The sequence below is a fragment of the Apodemus sylvaticus genome, chromosome X, assembly GCF_947179515.1.
Source record: "Apodemus sylvaticus chromosome X, mApoSyl1.1, whole genome shotgun sequence".
In the NCBI taxonomy this organism is placed as follows: domain Eukaryota; kingdom Metazoa; phylum Chordata; class Mammalia; order Rodentia; family Muridae; genus Apodemus; species Apodemus sylvaticus.
In genome coordinates this window covers 91,911,137-91,928,772 of record NC_067495.1, presented here as the reverse complement: position 1 = coordinate 91,928,772, position 17,636 = coordinate 91,911,137, and the positions used below count along the sequence as shown (strand labels likewise).

Here is a 17,636-nt window from a genome sequence, read left to right as displayed (position 1 = left end):
ATCTCAAAACACCAGGAAGTATTTATTATTCTTAATTAAAAATGAAAGTGGAGCGGAAGAGGAGTGGGGAATAAATTGGATTATGGTACAATTTCTCAACATTTAATTATTTTAACTGGATCTATGCTTTAAAATGAATAAAAGACTTATCAAATTATCCATCACTGTCTACAAAGACTTGGCTAACTTATTTATAGTTTTCTCACTTCGTCTGTGAAACTGAACAAGATAACTTGTATTTCAAGAGACAGGAATTTCTCCATAGTCAAAAAAACCCTCTTTTTGACAAAAGGGTTGAAAAGAAATAAAAATGGCTCTACTAAAAGGAGAGGATTGTGCCCTACTTCAACCGTGTCTCAAAGATTTGACAATCCTCAGACAGGACAGCTGTGAGATGTGTCTGGAAGACTGGATCCAAAAAACAGCAATTACAAACTTAACACAGATCTCTGCTCCCCTAGCCTACAGAAAGAGCAGAACAAAGTTTGAAATGATTTTACAGTTTGGAACAATGCTTTTCCCTGGTCTTCTTGACTTGTAAATTTTAACAACAAACACTTCATGAGCAAGGAAAACACAGGAAGAAAGGAAACTGGTTTTTTCTTTATGTTAACAATATGAAGACTCAAAGTTTAAATTCTCTAAAGCACTATCTTTACCCCCACGAATTCAGGACTGCCACTTGGATTTTTGATATATACACCACCCATTAATGTAGCTGGGACCTTTGCTCCAATGCCCTTCCATTGGTCTGACTTACCCTGAACTGTACATGAATGAAGGGCATAATGTGCAGTTTTTACCTCTGCAAAAACTATTCTAAATGTGTCAGAGTCACAGAAATTTAGTTATGCCTACATTTCCCTCAATATCTGTATTATTCCCTAATCTCATTACATGCAGAGACAGGTTCACTGGGTGCTAAATTGCAGGGATAGTCCCCATCTGAAATTCATAAAGTGAAGGTGATGATTCTATTTTCCATTAAAGAAGAAAAGCTAGCCTCTGAAGGCAACTTTTTATGAGGCAACTAGAAGATTAGTGAAGCTCAAGCTGTTTCCTCTTTCCCTTTATTTGTGGATAAGCTGGCCATATCCTGACAGACTGCACGCATGAAAAGACTCCAAAGATAGCAATGCTGAAATGGAATCTTCTGGTAATGGGTTGGAGGTACATGGATGGAAAGCTCATTCTTATTGCAAGAGTGCAGACTGGCTATAGTAGGTAAAGCAGATGCTACTGGTGTACCTTCCAGATGCAATTTACTAGATAGACACATCTATTTGCTAGCTGTTATAATTATTGGCTGCTAAAGACTCATATTTGAATATTTTTCAGAGCCACTTTGTAGAATCAAAGTCCCTCTCCTCTCCACAGACATAATCCATGTATTCTATCTCTCTCAGTGTCTATAGAAGCCTAATTTACTTATCTTGAGATGGATCAATTCTTTCATGTCTTTCATGTTTCAGAGTTTCCTTGGTCTCAGACTAAGTCTCAAGCTGAACTGTGTATATGCCTAGCTTCTTCCCTATCCTAGGCTGCTACCTCCATATATGCTTGCTTTAGAGAACTCCTTCAATAAATCATTTTCACAAGAATCCTTATCTCAGACTTTACTTTTTTGGAAGTCCTACTTAACATACCAGAAGCTGATTAGTTCCATTTCTGTAGATGGTCTCTAGTTTCATTTTCTCAGTCAAGTCAACTCTGTTTTCTCAGTTCATGGAGAGCACTTCACCAAGATTGTTTCTCCCAAACCCTAATGGGGGGAGGGGAGAGTTTTTCCTTGTGTTAAAATAAAAATGTCTCTAAACACACACACACACACACACACACACACACACACACAAAAGCAAGGAGAGGAGATGTCTATGATTCCCTTGAGCAGATGAGACCTTTGTCCTGCTGCTCTACAGCCCAGAAAATAGTAGTAACTCAATATTGATGGCCATATGACATACTTGGCAAGCTAGGTCACATTCAGGCTCCTAGACTATTCCTTCTACACCAATGGGAGGGAGAGGGATGACTACATAACTCATTGAAAAGCTTGTAGACTCAGCAATCAAGAACAATGAATTCATGAAATTCTTAGGCAAGTGGTTGGATCTGGAAAAGATCATCCTAAGTGAGGTAACCCAATCACAAAAGAAAACACATGGAATGCAGTCACTGATAAGTGGATATTAGCCGAGAAGCTCTGAGTACCCAAGACACAATTCATATATCAAGGCATTCCCAAGAAGAAAGAAGGAGAGGGCCTTGGTCCTGGAAAGGCTTGATGCAGTAACATAGAAGAGTACCAGGACAGAGAAGCAGGAGGGGGTTGATTGGGGAATGGGCGGAGGGAAGAGGGCTTATGGGACTCAAGGGGAGGGGGAAACCTGGAAAGGGGAAATCATTTGGAATGTAAACAAAGAATGTAGAAAATTAAAAAAAAGAAAAGCTTGTAGACATTGACTAATGCATAGCTGCAAATACGTGAAAACGTGTACCCCTATGTATGATGATCAAATGTAGTAGCCCCAGCCCCCCCGTTCCTCTGCTCCCTGGAAAGTTGTTCCTTTATTCTGCCTTCTTTTTTTTTTTTTTTTTTTAGATTTATTTATTTCATTTATATGAATACACTGTAGCTATCTTTAGACACACCAGAAGAGGGCATCAGATCCCATTACAGATGTTTGTGAACTGCCATGTAGTTGCTGGGAACTGAACTCAGGACCTCTGGAAGAGCAAGCAGCCAGTGCTCTTAACCCCTGAGCCATCTCTCCAGCCTCCTCCCTACTGTGCCTTCTTAAGTCACCAACTATTTCTGCTCTTGATACAACTGTGAGTTTTAGAGGATATGAATGAAATGAGAAAAAGGTGAAGTTCTCATGGAACCCACTGGGAAATGTTAAAGCACTCCAAACTTAAAAATTGTACTACCACTTATTAGTGAGTGCATACCATGATTCATCTTTTGAGTCTGGGTTACCTCACTTAGTATGATGTTCTCCAGCTCCATCCATTTGTCTAAGAATTTCATGAATTCATTGTTTCTAATGGCTGAATCGTACTCCATTGTATATATATACCACATTTTTTGCATCCACTCTTCTGTTGAGGGATATCTGGGTTCTTTCCAGCATCTGGCTATTATAAATAGTGCTGCTATGAGGATAGTGGAACATATATCCCTATTACATGCTGGGGAATCTTCTGGGTATATGCCCAGGAGTGGTATAGCAGGATCTTCTGGAAGTGAGGTGCCCAGTTTTCGGAAAACCTAATCCACACATCAAATGACGTACAAGAAGAACGGAGGAGTGGCCCCTGGTTCTGGAAAGACTCAGTGAAGCAGTATAGGGCAAAACCAGAACAGGGAAGTGGGAAGGGTTAGGTGGGAAAACAGGGGGAGGGAAGGGGGCTGATGGGACTTTCGGGGAGTAGGGGTCTAGAAAAGGGGAAATCATTTGAAATGTAAATAAAAAATATATCGAATTAAAAAAAAAGAAAGGCAAAAAAAAAAATGTACTACCATCCTCCACCCTGATGCCAGTAGTCTCCAACCAATACATATCCTCACACCAATCTGCAGGGATAGGAATCAGGACAGGTTTCCTCCTCTTCTTTCCACGCCTTCCTAGGCCATAGTTATATAACCCCCAAAAGAATAAGATTGCTAACTGATGGAAATTCTCTATCTATAAGAGCCAGAAGTGGTTGGATGACTCCAAGGAATGATGTTTTCTAGATGCAGCAGAACACATTGCTCATAAGAACTCACAATGGCTGTGACATGGTGTAAAAGACCTACAAAAACTCAAGCCATGGGGAGAGGAGGTGGGCATAAATCCCACTCTTGGCCTAGGAGCTATTGGTAACTGATGGGGGGGGGGGAGGACCAGTTTTCTTTAAGAGTATAAACCCTGGTAAATTGAGCATGTTCCACTGGAAGGCTGTGCATACAAGAATATATGGGCAGCACAAATTGGACTAAATGTTTTTGTTTTGTTTTGTTTTGTTTTGTTTTGTTTTGTTTTAAAACAACTCACCAAGTTGGGTCTGTAGGGAAGGGAATGAGAAATCTGCAGGAGTTGAGGGAAGGTATATATGAAGTATATAGGGTGATGTATAGGATGAGAGAATCTCGGGCAAAACAAATACAAAGGCTCTATGAAGAGTATGCAGTCAGTTTGGCCCAGGCATATCAAGGAAGTTAGGATGATTAGAAAAAGGAAAGATGAGGCAGAAGTGTAATAAGGTTGACTATGGTAGAGTCTTGTCAGTTGTGTACGGAGGATATTTGTTTTTATTTTAAACAACTCAGGAAGGAGTCTTGGAGTTTACAAAAGTGTTAATATGTCCAGATGAATTCAAAATATACTGTAGAACAACAAAAGTGACAAGAATGACTGGTGTAGCTCCATCATTCTTGACATCAGCAAATTAATAGAAAAAAATCTTAGAATCAAAGTATTTGAAACGTAAGGATTGAACCTAGGCCCTTGTGTTAGCAGGCAAGCACTGTACCACTGACTGAACTATAATCCTAGCTCAGCACTTAGTAAATTAAGCTAGTCATTTTTAAAATCTCAAACTATTAATAAAGTAATAAGAGGGAAACTTCATTTATGTAGTAAAGAATTATATATAATTCAATGACTCCTTTATTGATTAAATTAAATTAGATATAAAAGAAAATATCCTTAACCTGATAAAGAATACATGAAGCGCTCTGACCTGGCAGGTTTATCACTCCCCTGTGGACTACCAGGACAATGGACTTTACAAGTTCCTTCCACTCATTGCTAGTATATCTGGATATTACTTTTTGTGTGATAGTAGTAAATATAAGTAAAAATAACCTTGAAAAGAGATTATATCAGAAATAACACAAGTTACACTAAGGGATAAAACAAAAGAAAATAAAATAAGTATGCTCTCCAGGATATCCTGGTCAAGCAAAGAAAGACAAAGAGAAGGAAGCATGGATACTAGAAAGGAGAAAATGACCTACTTATAAAATATCTTTAGTTTCCACAGTAGTTTGGATTTTTTGTGTATAAACCAGGATTATGCCTTATGTTGGCATTTTGTTTTTAAAAGTATTATGTGGGATAAGGGTATTAACTAATGGCACCTCAGGTTTAGAAAAGCTCTGCTTTTAAAACTTTTTAAATATGAAAATTAGTTCTATTTCTGCTTTTCTATTTTTAATAAATATTTCCAAAGATTTGTATAAGTAGGTATTTAGTAGTTTTTAGTTCTATTGTCTTGACATTAAATCTTTTTTCCTTCTATCTTTTCTGTGTAATGGTATGTTTAAAAAAAAAAACTTGCTTTTTAATAATAATCAAGGGTGCTTATCTAGGATGTCTCCCGGTGGAAATTGGATTTTCAATCAAATATTTTGATTGAACATTTGGATGATAATTAGCAAAAATATGAATTTATACTCAGACTTATTCATATACTTGAAAAATCACTGCATCTTTTTCCTGTTTAAAATTTATCCCTGGGAAGAGAGGAGGGGGAGAAGAAAAAAGGGGAGGCAGGATCAGGTGTGGGAGGAGGGGGGGGAGATATACAGAGGGTCAGGAAATTGAACAAAGGTGTGGAGCAATGGGGGATGGTGAAATGGAGGTAGCCACCAGAAAGTCCCATATGCCAGGAAAGCAAGATGCTCCCAGGACCCCACAGGGATGAGATTAGCTGAAATGTCCAACAAAGGGGAGAGAACCTGTAGAGACCATAGCCAGGGGTTAGGCACAGCCCCAGGTTGAGGGATGGGGCCGCCCATTCATCTCCAAAACTTTAACCCGGAATTGCTCCTGTCTAAAGGAAATACAGGGGGGAAAGAGTAGAGCAGAGACTGAAGGAAAGGCCATCCAGAGACTGTCCCACCTGGGGATCCATCACATTTGCAGATACCAAACCTGGTTGCTCATGTCAAGAAGTGCTTGCTGACAGGAGCCTGATATGGCTGTCCCCTGAGAGGCTGTGCCAGAGCCTGACAAATAGAGACACAGATGCTCACAGCCAACCATTGGACTGAGCACAGGGACTCCAATGGAGGAGTTAAGAAAAAGAACTGAAGGAGCTGAAGGGGTTTGCAACTCCATAGGAAGAACAACAATATCAATCAACCAGACCCCTCCAGAGCTCCCAGGGACTAAACCACCAACCAAAGAGTACACATGGAGGGACCCATGGCTCCAGATGCATATATAACAGAAGATGGCCTAGTTGGCATCAAAGGAGGGGAGGCCCTAGGTCCTGTGAAGGCTAGATGCCCCAACGTAGGGGGGTCCTGGGGGGGTGGGAGATGCTAGGGCAGAGTGGGGCAAGGGGAGCATCCTCCTGGAGGAAGGGGAATGGGGGCGTTGGAGAGGAAACCAGGAAGGGGGAATAACATTTGAAAAGCAAATAAACAAAATAACCACTAAATTTTTTTAAAAATTATCCCTGCTTTGGTAACAACAAAAAGTTAGAAATGACATTTAGTATAAACCAACACAAACCAAAAATGTCACCTAAGAATTATTGGAACTATTAAGATATCAAAACCTTGCTAGCAGAAAATAAATATACCAAAGTAGTAGATTTTTTTTTCTTAATGTAATGTTTCCTATCAAAAATTGTAATTCAAGAAAAAAAAATAGTGGTTAGGCTCAAGGATTAAGTGTGTTTGCTGCTCCCCCCAACCCAGTTCAGCTCCCAACACCTGAATTCAGTTCCTCACAACTGCTGGTAACTCCAGCTCCAGGAAATTCAAACATTTCTTAATGGCTTCTAAGTGTACCCACATACCTGTGGCACACACACACAAACACACACACTCACAGACTCACACACATGCTAAAACTAATAAACAATTTAAAAAAGAAATGGCATTTTTACCATAAAATTACTTAAGAAATTGGAAAATTATCATATAATCTGAATAATATAGCTTAAAAAATTGTGACAGATAAAGCATAACAGAAATGGACAGGAACTTACATGACATGTTCCTAGGGAGGAAGTCTTGATTTTAGGATAATGTTCCACAAGTGAATCTGAAGATTTACAATACAAATATCAATGCCTATTTTCTTTATAATTTTTGTTTCACTTGAAACTTGATCAATAAGCATAAATATACTCACTAAACTGTAATTTCAAAGAAAATCAGAGATTGTGAGTAGGAATTAGGAATAGAAAAGCTACAGCATTCTTTCTTTATATATAGGTTTCATACTTTCTTATTGTTTTGATTTAGTTTTCCTTTCATGCTGGGAGGTTGAATCAAGGCTTCAGATGTGTTAGTTATATTTATTACCAAACAAAAGATATTTTTGTCTATTTATTTATTTATTTATTTATTTATTTATTTATTTCTACACTTCACATTTTATTCCCCTGCTCTGGTCCACCCTCTGACTGTTTCACATCCCCATACCTCCTCCCCTCCCCCTGTCTCCACGTGGTTGTCCCCACCCCCCAACCCCCACCTGACCTCTAAACTCCCTGGGGCCTCCAGTGTCTTAAGGGTTAGGTGGATCATCAATGAATGAACACATACCTGGCAGTCCTCTGCTGGAACTGCATGTATGGAAATGGAGAGGAGCCTGAGGAATACAAGGTCCAGAGATAGATCCAAAGTGGGATCCAGCTCAAGGAGAGGTCCCAAGGCCTGACACTATTACTGAGGATATGGAGCACTCACAAAAAGGAACTGAGCATTACTGCACTACAGAAGACCCAACAAGCAACTGAAAGAGTCAGATGCAGATATTTACACCCAACCAATGGACAAAAGAGATTCTTACACTGAGACTGATACACAAAACACAAACTCTTTAGGCTGTTCTATTGGCCCTTAAGGGGCCAATATCTGAGAGATGGATCACAAACCCCTTGAAAAACTGTTGGGGTCAAGGACCTCTACGTCCCACCTCCTAAAATCTACTTGGACTCATACACAATCAAAAATAAAAACCTTTAGGATGGATATAATTTCAGGTCGACCACAGAGTCCACCTAAGTTAGCTAATCAGGTTAATCAGGATGGCCATTGGGCTTTGTAGTTTGGGTACATATACTTGGTGAAGGAAGCACCAAAGTGGATGACTAATGGCACTTATTTGGAAGCCTAGGATTTTACTGATTACCTTGGAGGTGAGGTATCCAGAGGTGAGGAGACCAACAGGCTGTAACTTTTAGACCAGGTAGTAGTAGCACATGGCATAGTACCGTTAACATTCACCAGGGCACTGTGTAAAAGAATATGCATTAAGCTGGTTTAACACCAGCTTCCCCCAATAATCACTTATGTGTTCATTGAAATATTCAGCTCCAGAGACAGATGGGAAAAGCAATCTATTTCATGCATTGCTGAGTTACCCCAAAGAGAAGAAAGGTAAGGGGCTAATAACATTCGCCCATGTCACCACTTTGATGACCTGTCCATGTATATTTTGGGAGTAAGAAACGTGGTCAAATGTCTACACACAGAGAATCATTAAAGGCTAAGGAGTCCTGGAGTGGGGCATGGAACTGCAGTTTCCATCCTTCTGAACAGACCAAGGAAGATTTTAGCATCCTGCACCCATCACAGAATTACTTTTCTTAGCCTTGAAGTGTCTTTTAAAGATGAATTACTGAACTGGAACCTAACCAGAGACAGGTGTTCAAATTTGTCATGGTTCCAGCCATAAAATTGCAGGAGATTCACACAGCAGTAAGCAACAGCATGGTAATGTTGAATAAATGTATTTCTCGAACAAGAAAAGAGATCACCAACTAATTCACCTTAAAAGCTATCCCAGAAGAAGAAATATAGGGTATTATTTATCCAAAATAAATAAGGTAGGTCCACTGAATGCTTCTTCGTGGATCAATTCATAGATCATATGGAAATATATTTATATTATCAAGAAAAATATATTTTTAGATGGTCAAATAGTTAGCATGCTTTGAAATCTATTTCCCACGTGGCCAAAAGTATTCATTGTCTATGTGATTAAAAACTAAGCAAAATTAATGTTAGAGAAATCTTTATTTTAAAGAAAACGTTTCTATTCATTTTTGCTCCTATTTCCCACACTGAGTTCTTGTTTTATTGTATCTTCTTCCTGTAAAAATAAAGGTGTAGTCCCGGTTTTTAAAACAAAGAAGGGGTCCCTCAGAAGTGCAGATCTCATATCCAGTCCTTGTTTCCTCTTTGCTATTTGTCCCTTATCTATTTACACAGGAGCAGAAACTCAATGGCAAGGGAAATGGTCAACGTAAGTAAGGACTGGACTATGGCGAAGGGAGGGGAAAACTTCGAGTAACCCAGGAAAAAAAGTCGAGATAATTCCACAGGAGAAAAAAAAAGGGGGGGGGGGTAAAAACTGTCAACAGTTAACAGTTCTCCTCGAAGCCACTGCTTCTCCCCAGTAACCAGAGAAAGCAGCTTACTGCTTCACACAGGGAGAAGGGGCTACTTGGGGCCTCAGAGGTTACAAAGGCCCTGAATGATTGACAGGACCTGCTGTAGTGGGATGAGGTAGGAGTAGGATAAAGGAGGGGGCTTGTGCTCTTGGTGGGAGTGGAATTCGGGGACCCAAGCTTACTGGTGATGAGGGTCCCACGTGACCAAGAGCTGACGTGGGCAAAGGTACTTAAAGCCTTACGGCCATTCCTGCCATCTTCCTCTGGGTACCAACACTATTAAAACTGCGGTCAACGGTCAACGAGGCAAGGCAGAGAAAATTCCCTCAGAACTGGCCAGGTGAGTGTTAGAATGAACATTCTCTCTGGCCCCGGGGGATAGAAATCGCCTAGGGATGCTGAAGGCCAGGGCCACAGGCGCCTCTGCACTCTCTGCGGGCCGAGGTTTTCCAGACTCGGAATCTCCGGCGCAGCGGATTTTGGTGGGCAGCGGGGGAGGGGAGGAACGGTATTAAAGGACTATCGGGTTTGTACAAGAAACCGCTTGCTTCTGCCCCAGCGGTTTGGCGGTTTATTTTGACATTCGACTTGGCTCCCTTACTTGCCGTGCTGTTCTGAGAGGAGGGGGCAGGGCAAGTAAAACGTGGTAGCACATACAATCCCAGCAAAGGGGGTTGGGATCGGGCGACCAGCGGGGCTTGAAATTGGGAAGCAAACGGTATTTTTCACTCCCACCCTCCCTTTTCAGACACCTTGCTGCCACAACCCCGCTCCCTCCCCTCCCCTTCCCTCCCCTCCCTTCCCATCCCAGCCCCCTGACTTTCTAGTGCGCTAGGAAATGGGTGTGCCAGCTTCTGCGGGAGAGATGGAGGATTTGGCGCTGTATGGGCTTCACAGGCTTGGGGATCGTGACAGAATCTGGTATTAAACCGCCATGCTAACTGCCAAGCTGCTCTCCAGACACCTGCGGCCCACCAGCCCTTCATCCTGATCTTTTCAGCCCTGAAAAAAAAAAAAAAAGGAATTCGGGTATGCAAGCTAAAGAAATGGCGGTTGTCTGAGGATTTGGGATGGGGGTGGGAGGTGGAGCTCAGAGCACAGAAACTACAGAAAATCACGACCCAGAAACTGAGGAGGCGGGCCTAGAGGCCCTTGTTCTGCAGGCCAGAGCTAGGCCTGGATGGTGGGGGGTGAAGAATGGCTGAGCAGAAGCAGGGAACACTAGAGTATCTGGCAGGAATCCCCCCCCTCCCGCCGCTGCATCTTAGCCAGCTTTCGCCGTACTCCCTCCCGCTTCATTGCAGCAGTAGTAGGGGTGTGGCGCTGTGTCTCTGAAAAATGGCGGCCAGAGGTGGGGCAAAATAGAAGGGGCCCTCTAAGCCTGGCGAGCCTGCGCAAATGGGGGGAGGGGACTGGGATAGCTGAGATGTGAGAGGCCAGAATTAAAGGACTTGAAAGGTGGGATTCTTTGCCATTGTGCTGTGCAGAGAAGAAAAAGCTAACCCTAGGACTCTTGTTCTGGATGTTCATATGTCAACCACGTTCTTAGTCTGCCCCTGCAGTCTTTATTTCTGCCCTTCACCCCGTCCTCAGCATGAAGCTCTGGCTGAATTAGAGGAAGGAGAAAGACCTCTGAATTCTTGCAGGTCGGTGTTTGGGGTGAGGGGAGAATGGTGGTCCCAGCGCCCCCCCCACCCCGGTGTGACAGACCACCAGAACATAGAACCAGAATACTTTTCCCTGAATCTTTTCTTTCTTTTAGACACCTCTGTCCTGGACTGTCATTTTGGTGCAGGGAAGGGGGCGTGTGGTATCTGCCTTTGGGGGAGAAGAGGAGTAGTCCTAAGGTATTTTTTTTTTTTGGCCCACCAGAATGCAAGTCAGGGGAGAAACAACAATCTGTGTACCCAAGGTTCAAAACCACCTGTCATCTATTCACAGATCCATCTACCTTTAGGCTCTGCAGCTGTGAGCACAGTGGAACTTGCTCCTGATCCCAGGAAGCCGGTATGTACATGAGCACTATCTGAGGATGTTTAAATCAGGGTAGGGATATTATAGGTGAATGTCCAAACTCCTCCTCTCTGCCAAGCTTCCATATTATCCCCTCCCCATTTAGGAACAAATTAATTATGGGAGATGGCACTGGGAAGGTCTAGAGTTGAAGATACAACCTGCAGCTAATCTCTATCTAAATCAACAAGTGCAGGCTTTGACACCTGTGTCCCCAAACTGTCTTCTAAGGTTAAACAAAGTGAGCCTAAATCCTGTGCCTCTCATACCTAACATTTACTCCTACTAGGTCCAGCTCAGCTTGCAGCCTCAGAAGAACTTTCAAACCTGAGCTTGAGAGCCCTTGATCTGACTGGTGGATACATTTCACTTAAGCAAGCCAGTTCCAACAACCTGGATCAGAGAATCTCTCCAGGTGTACCATGAGCCGAGCTCGGGATGCTGGCTGTGTAGCTGCTGGAATAGTGATTGGGGCTAGTGCCTGGTACTGTGTCTACAAATATACAAGGGGGAAAGACCAGAAGAAGAAGAGACTGACCAAGCCCAAGAACCGGGCCTCTGTAGGTACTGGAAGCAGAGCTAGAACTGGCCTAAGAGCCGGATTCACAATTGACCTTGGGCCAGGATTCAGTCCCCCAACCCCAGTCAGTATTGAGACAATGAACAAGGCCCAAGAAGAAGCATCCAATCCTGCCACAGCTGTGGCTGAAGGAGTGGCACCAGCTACACCCAGTCCCAATGTTCAGAATGGGGCACAAAGTAAGGTCCAGGAGGTAAATGTGGCTAGAACTGAGGCTAATATGGAACCAGTAGTCATGAGTTCAGCTGCCTGTGCAGTTACACCTCCTCCCAAGGTGGCAGGGGGTCCCACTGCTGCAGAGGCTCCAGAAATAGTAGGGGTTCCCAAAGTGGTGGAAGCTCCTAGCACCACAGAGGTTTCTGGGCCAGCAGTATCCCCTGGGCAAGCAGTATACCCTGGGCAAGCAGTATACCCTGGGCAAGCAGTATCCCCTGGGCAAGCAGTATCCCCTGGGCAAGTAGTATCCCCTGGGCAAGCAGTATCCCCTGGGCAAGTAGTATCCCCTGGGCAAGTAGTATCCCCTGGGCAAGCAGTATCCCTTGGGCAAGCAGTATCCCCTGGACAAGCAGTATCCCTTGGGCAAGCAGTATCCCCTGGGCAAGCAGTATCCCCTGGACAAGTAGTATCCCCTGGGCCAGCAGTATCCCCTGGGCAAGCACTATCTGCAAGGGTAGCCCAGACTCTTGGGCCAGCAGTACCTTCACCATCAATATTGTCTCCTGGGCCAACAGCAATTCCCTGGGCAGTCCAGACTGCTGGGCCAGCAGCAGCTCCCTTGACAGTCCAGTCTATTGTGCCAGCAGCACCTTCCTGGGCAGTAGTAGCACCTCCTGGGGCAGTCTACATTCCTGTGGCAGCCCACTTTGCTGGACCAGCAGCAACCACCAGGGTAACCCAGTCTCCTGGGACGGTGATACCTCCCCTTCCACCCCCATCATCAGTACTTCCCAGGGGAGTCCCATCAGTGCCTGGCAGAACAGCCCAGTCTCCTGGGCCAGCAGTGCATCCTGTGACAGCTCAATCTACTGGGGTAGCAGCGCCTTCTATGGCAGTCCAGTATTCTGGGGCAGCAGTGCCTTCTGGAGGACCAGCAACTCCTAGGGCAGCAGCATCTACCCAGAGGACAGCAACCACAGAGGTCATGCAAGTCCCTAGGGCGGCAGCAGGTACTGAAGCCACCGAGACCCCTAGAACAGCAACCATGGTAGCTGGGGCTTCTCTGCCCATGCATTCTGGGGCTGCAGAGACTCCTGGGACTTCAGGGTCCTCTAAGACAGCAGCCACTGGCAAGAAAGCAGCCCCTGGAGCTCATACTGGGGCTATACCCAAGGCTGGGTCAGTCACTGGAGCTGTACCCAAAGGTGGAGGCAAGGGTGGAAACAAGAACCGGAGTGGAGGCAAGGGCAAAAATAGGAAGAACAAGGTTGAAGTGGATGAATTAGGAATGGGTTTCCGTCCTGGTGATGGGGCTGCAGCAGCTGCTGCAGCTTCTGCTAATGGGGGGCAGGCCTTCCTAGCAGAGATTCCTGAATCTGAGGAAGGGGAATCTGGGTGGACTGACACAGAGTCAGATTCCGACTCTGAGCCAGAGGTCCCGCAGAGAGGGAAAGGGAAGAGAACCATTCCCATGCATAAGCGCCCCTTTCCATATGAAATCGATGAGATCCTAGGTGTTCGGGATCTCAGGAAAGTCCTAGCCTTGCTTCAGAAATCAGATGATCCCTTCATTCAGCAAGTTGCCCTGCTCACCCTGAGCAACAATGCCAATTATTCATGCAATCAAGAAACAATCCGAAAGTTGGGAGGCCTCCCAATTATTGCAAACATGATCAATAAAACTGACCCTCACATTAAGGAAAAAGCCTTAATGGCCATGAATAACCTGAGTGAAAATTATGAGAACCAGGGGCGACTTCAGGTGTACATGAACAAAGTGATGGATGATATCATGGCTTCTAACCTGAACTCAGCAGTACAAGTAGTTGGGCTAAAATTTTTAACAAATATGACTATTACTAATGACTACCAGCACCTGCTTGTCAATTCCATTGCAAACTTTTTCCGCTTGTTATCTCAGGGGGGTGGAAAAATCAAGGTTGAGATTCTGAAAATCCTTTCAAACTTTGCTGAAAATCCAGACATGCTAAAAAAACTTCTTGGTACCCAAGTGCCATCATCATTTAGTTCCCTTTATAATTCTTATGTGGAGTCAGAAATTCTTATTAATGCCCTTACTCTATTTGAGATTATCTTTGACAACCTCAGAGCAGAGGTGTTCAACTACAGAGAATTCAACAAGGGGTCCCTATTTTACTTATGTACTACATCTGGGGTGTGTGTGAAGAAAATTCGAGCCTTAGCAAATCACCATGACCTCTTGGTGAAAGTGAAAGTTATAAAGCTGGTAAACAAATTCTGACTGATCTGTGCCCTCAAGATGTGTGATCTCTCAGCTTTACAGTCTGGAAGCATTAACAGTGAGACTAATGCTTTTCTATTTGTGTGTGTAGTACAGGAATTATTCAGCTGCCAGTTTTGAATAATGTATTATTCGAAGTGATGTTATCTGTGATAGTCACCAGCTTTAAGCTGAATCATTTTCTGAATACCAAATAGTCCTGTAGTCCTGTGATTTGAATCGTGCTGCTTGGGTGGAATGTTTTCCCTGGGTCCTCTTTGTGAACTGATAGCAATCCTGTCCGTGAATGGCCTACTCAGCTCTTACTTGTTTTGACTTGAATTTTGTCACCAAAGACTTCATGTGTGTGCCATCAATAAAGTGTATGTTGCAAATGGCAAGTTGCTCTGGTGCTTAAAGTCTGGCTGCAAAGGTAAGGGAGATGAACACACAGAGACTACTAACAGTAGTCTCTGGGAATAGGCTCAGGGTCAGATGCTTGTTATCTGGGAGAATGAGCAGAACGTCAATGAAGAATACCCATAAGATTAGCCCAAAGGACAAGAAAGGAGAGACGATAAGAATTCTGTTACTCTGATAGGGAGTAAGCTAGTTTCCCTGAAACAGAAAAACAGAACCTGTGGAAGAGGAGTGATAAAGATAAAAATGATAATTGGGGGGGGGGAATGTTCTTTTTGTTTGTTTTTAAGGTTGTAAATCTTCAGCTTGGGTACCAAAATATTCTGTTATTTGGGGTGTAACAGGACACTTTAAAATGTGCATAAATAAAAGGAAAAACAGGGCTGGTAGGTAGCTTACATGGTAAAGTCCTTGCCTCACAAATATGAGGACCTGGGTTTGATCTTTAGGACCCACATAAAAATGATGTGTGTGATACTGTCCACTTGTAATCCTGGTCCTGGAGGGTGACCAGACAAGAAGATCCCTGGGCCTCACTGGCCAGCCAGTCTAGCATAATTGATGAGCTGCAGCCCATGAGAGACCCTGTATCAAAGGAGGAATGGAGTTTCTGAGAATGCTACCCAAGATTGTCCTCTGGTCCCTAACATGAACACACACATACAAAAGTAATCCGGTAACAATTGGAAAATGAATTGAAGCTGACATGGGCTTAGGAGTAGAGATAAAATGAGCATTTGTTTGAAAGTTACAATAAGCCACACCTAAAATTATAAATGATGAAATGAGGTGGTAACAGGATACAAGTGGACACTTAGGCATCCTTGCACACATGCACACACAATCACAGGCACACACACAAACACATTCAAGTCCTGCCACCAGACAAGTTCTGACAGGGAATGGCTCTCTCACACAACTGTGAAGACCGTATAGTGACCAAAACTCAGTTAGGATGGGAAAAAAATCAGAACAACAAAAGGACCTTTGGTGCTGACCCCTGGTAGGATTCTCAAAGCTAGAGGTCAGCTCCTTTAGAAAAGAAGTTGGGGTGAGATTTTTCTTGTACCCTCACCACAACTCCTTTGTTTCTAAGTGCAAGTTCTTTGTTCTCTTGCTGCCCCACTTAATCAAAGAAGAAAGAAAAGAAAAAGATACTAAACTATTTTCCACACACAGCCTGCTCTGCTGACATCCCAACAAAATAATTTATGGAGCTTTCACCAGCAAAATACACACATACACAAACACACACACAATCACACACAGAGAGACAGACAGACAGACAGGCAGGCAGGCAGGCAGAGACAGAAACAGATGTATTGCACATCATGACTAGAGACAACACCACCATGTTAGCAACAAAAGTAGATGTGATATATTTTATAATGTAACAGTTTAATCATCCCATAATGTGTACACATATTATAAGATGATCAGTATTTGTTAACTCAGCTAAAAACAATTAAAACTGATATTTATACAAACATTAAACTTGATTGTAGCCAAAAGGCTGAGAAGGGAGCTATACACCCATTACAAGACACGACATTTTTTATTAGCTATTTTATTTATTTATCTATCTCTTTCTCTCTCTCTCTCTCTCTCTCTCTCTCTCTCTCTCTCTCTCTCTCTCTCTTTCTCTCTCGTTTTCTGAGAAAGGGTTTCTCTGTGTAGCCCTGGCTGTCCTGGAACTCACTCCGTAGACCAGGCTGGCTTCGAATTCAGAAATCCACCTGCCTCTGCCTCCCAAGTGCTGGGATTAAAGGTGTGCACCATATGCGGCTGGAGCCATGGGTCCCTCCATGAATACTCTTTGGTTGGTGGTTTACTCCCTAGGAGCTCTGCGGAGGTGGGGGGGGGTGGGGGCTGGTTAGTTGACATTGTTGTTCTTCCTATGGAGTTGCAAACCTATTTCTGCTTCTTCAGTCCTTTCCTTAACTGTTTCATTGGGATCCTGGGCTCAGTTCAATAGTTGGCTGCAAGCATCTACATCTGATCAGATGCTGGCAGAGCCTCTCAGGGGACAGCTATACCAGGCTCCTGTCATCATGCACTTCTTGGCATCAGCAATAATGTCTGAGTTTGGTGTCTGTATATGGGATGGATCCCCAGGTGGGGCAGCACTATGTTCATAGAAGCTGTATTTATAATAGCCAGAAGCTGGAAAGAACCCAGATGTCCCTCAGCAGAGGAATGGATACAGAAAATGTAGTACATTTACACAATGAAATACTATTCAGCTGTTAAGAGTGATGACTTCATGAAATTCACAGGCAAATAGATGGACTAAAAAATATCATCCTGAGCAGGGTAACTCAGTCACAACAGAACACACATGGTATGTACTCACTGATAAGTGGATATTAGGGAAAATGCTGGGAATACCCACACTACAACTCCAAGACCATGTGAAGCTCAAGAAGAAAGAAGGCCAAAGTGTGGATCCTTCAGTCCTTCTTAGAAGGTGGAACAAAAATACTCACAGAGAGGTAGAGGAAGGGAGAGAGGGAGGGAGGGACGGAGGGAGAGAGGGACCTGAGAGGGAAAGAGGAGGAAGAGGAGAAAGGGGGCAGGATGAGGTGTGGGAGAGGAGATAGGGGTGGAGTACACAGGGGCAAGAAATTGAACGGAGGTGTGTAGTAGTGGGGGATGGAGAAGTGGGGGTAGCCACTGGAAAGTCCCAGATGCCAGGATAGTAAGAGGCTCCCAGGACCCAACAGGGATGACATCACCTGAAATACCCAATAAAGGGGAGGGAGAAGATGTAGAGACCATATCCAGTGGATAGGCATGACTCCCTGGTTGAGGGATGGAGCC

At 43.6% G+C, this 17,636-nt stretch overlaps 1 protein-coding gene across 3 annotated transcripts; it reads left to right on the top strand.

Annotated features, from left to right (window-relative positions):
* The first annotated feature begins 9,627 nt into the window (after positions 1 to 9,627).
* On the top strand, positions 9,628 to 14,797 carry Armcx2 (armadillo repeat containing X-linked 2). Of its 3 annotated transcripts, none has more exons than XM_052171212.1 (6): positions 9,628 to 9,745; positions 10,303 to 10,434; positions 10,955 to 11,051; positions 11,168 to 11,252; positions 11,347 to 11,412; positions 11,708 to 14,797. In XM_052171212.1, the coding sequence occupies exon 6, from the start codon at positions 11,841 to 11,843 to the stop codon at positions 14,415 to 14,417; it is 2,577 nt and encodes an 858-aa protein (XP_052027172.1). In that variant the 5' UTR covers positions 9,628 to 9,745; positions 10,303 to 10,434; positions 10,955 to 11,051; positions 11,168 to 11,252; positions 11,347 to 11,412; positions 11,708 to 11,840; the 3' UTR covers positions 14,418 to 14,797. The 3 variants fall into 3 exon arrangements, with proteins under 3 accessions (XP_052027172.1, XP_052027171.1, XP_052027170.1); XM_052171211.1 differs by having other exon boundaries at positions 10,217 to 10,434; XM_052171210.1 differs by having other exon boundaries at positions 10,154 to 10,434.
* Positions 14,798 to 17,636: the final 2,839 nt, after the last annotated feature.

Excerpts from the sequence above, each read along its gene's own strand:
- Armcx2 (XM_052171212.1), top strand. The coding sequence starts at position 11,841 with ATGAGCCGAGCTCGGGATGCTGGCTGTGTAGCTGCTGGAATAGTGATT.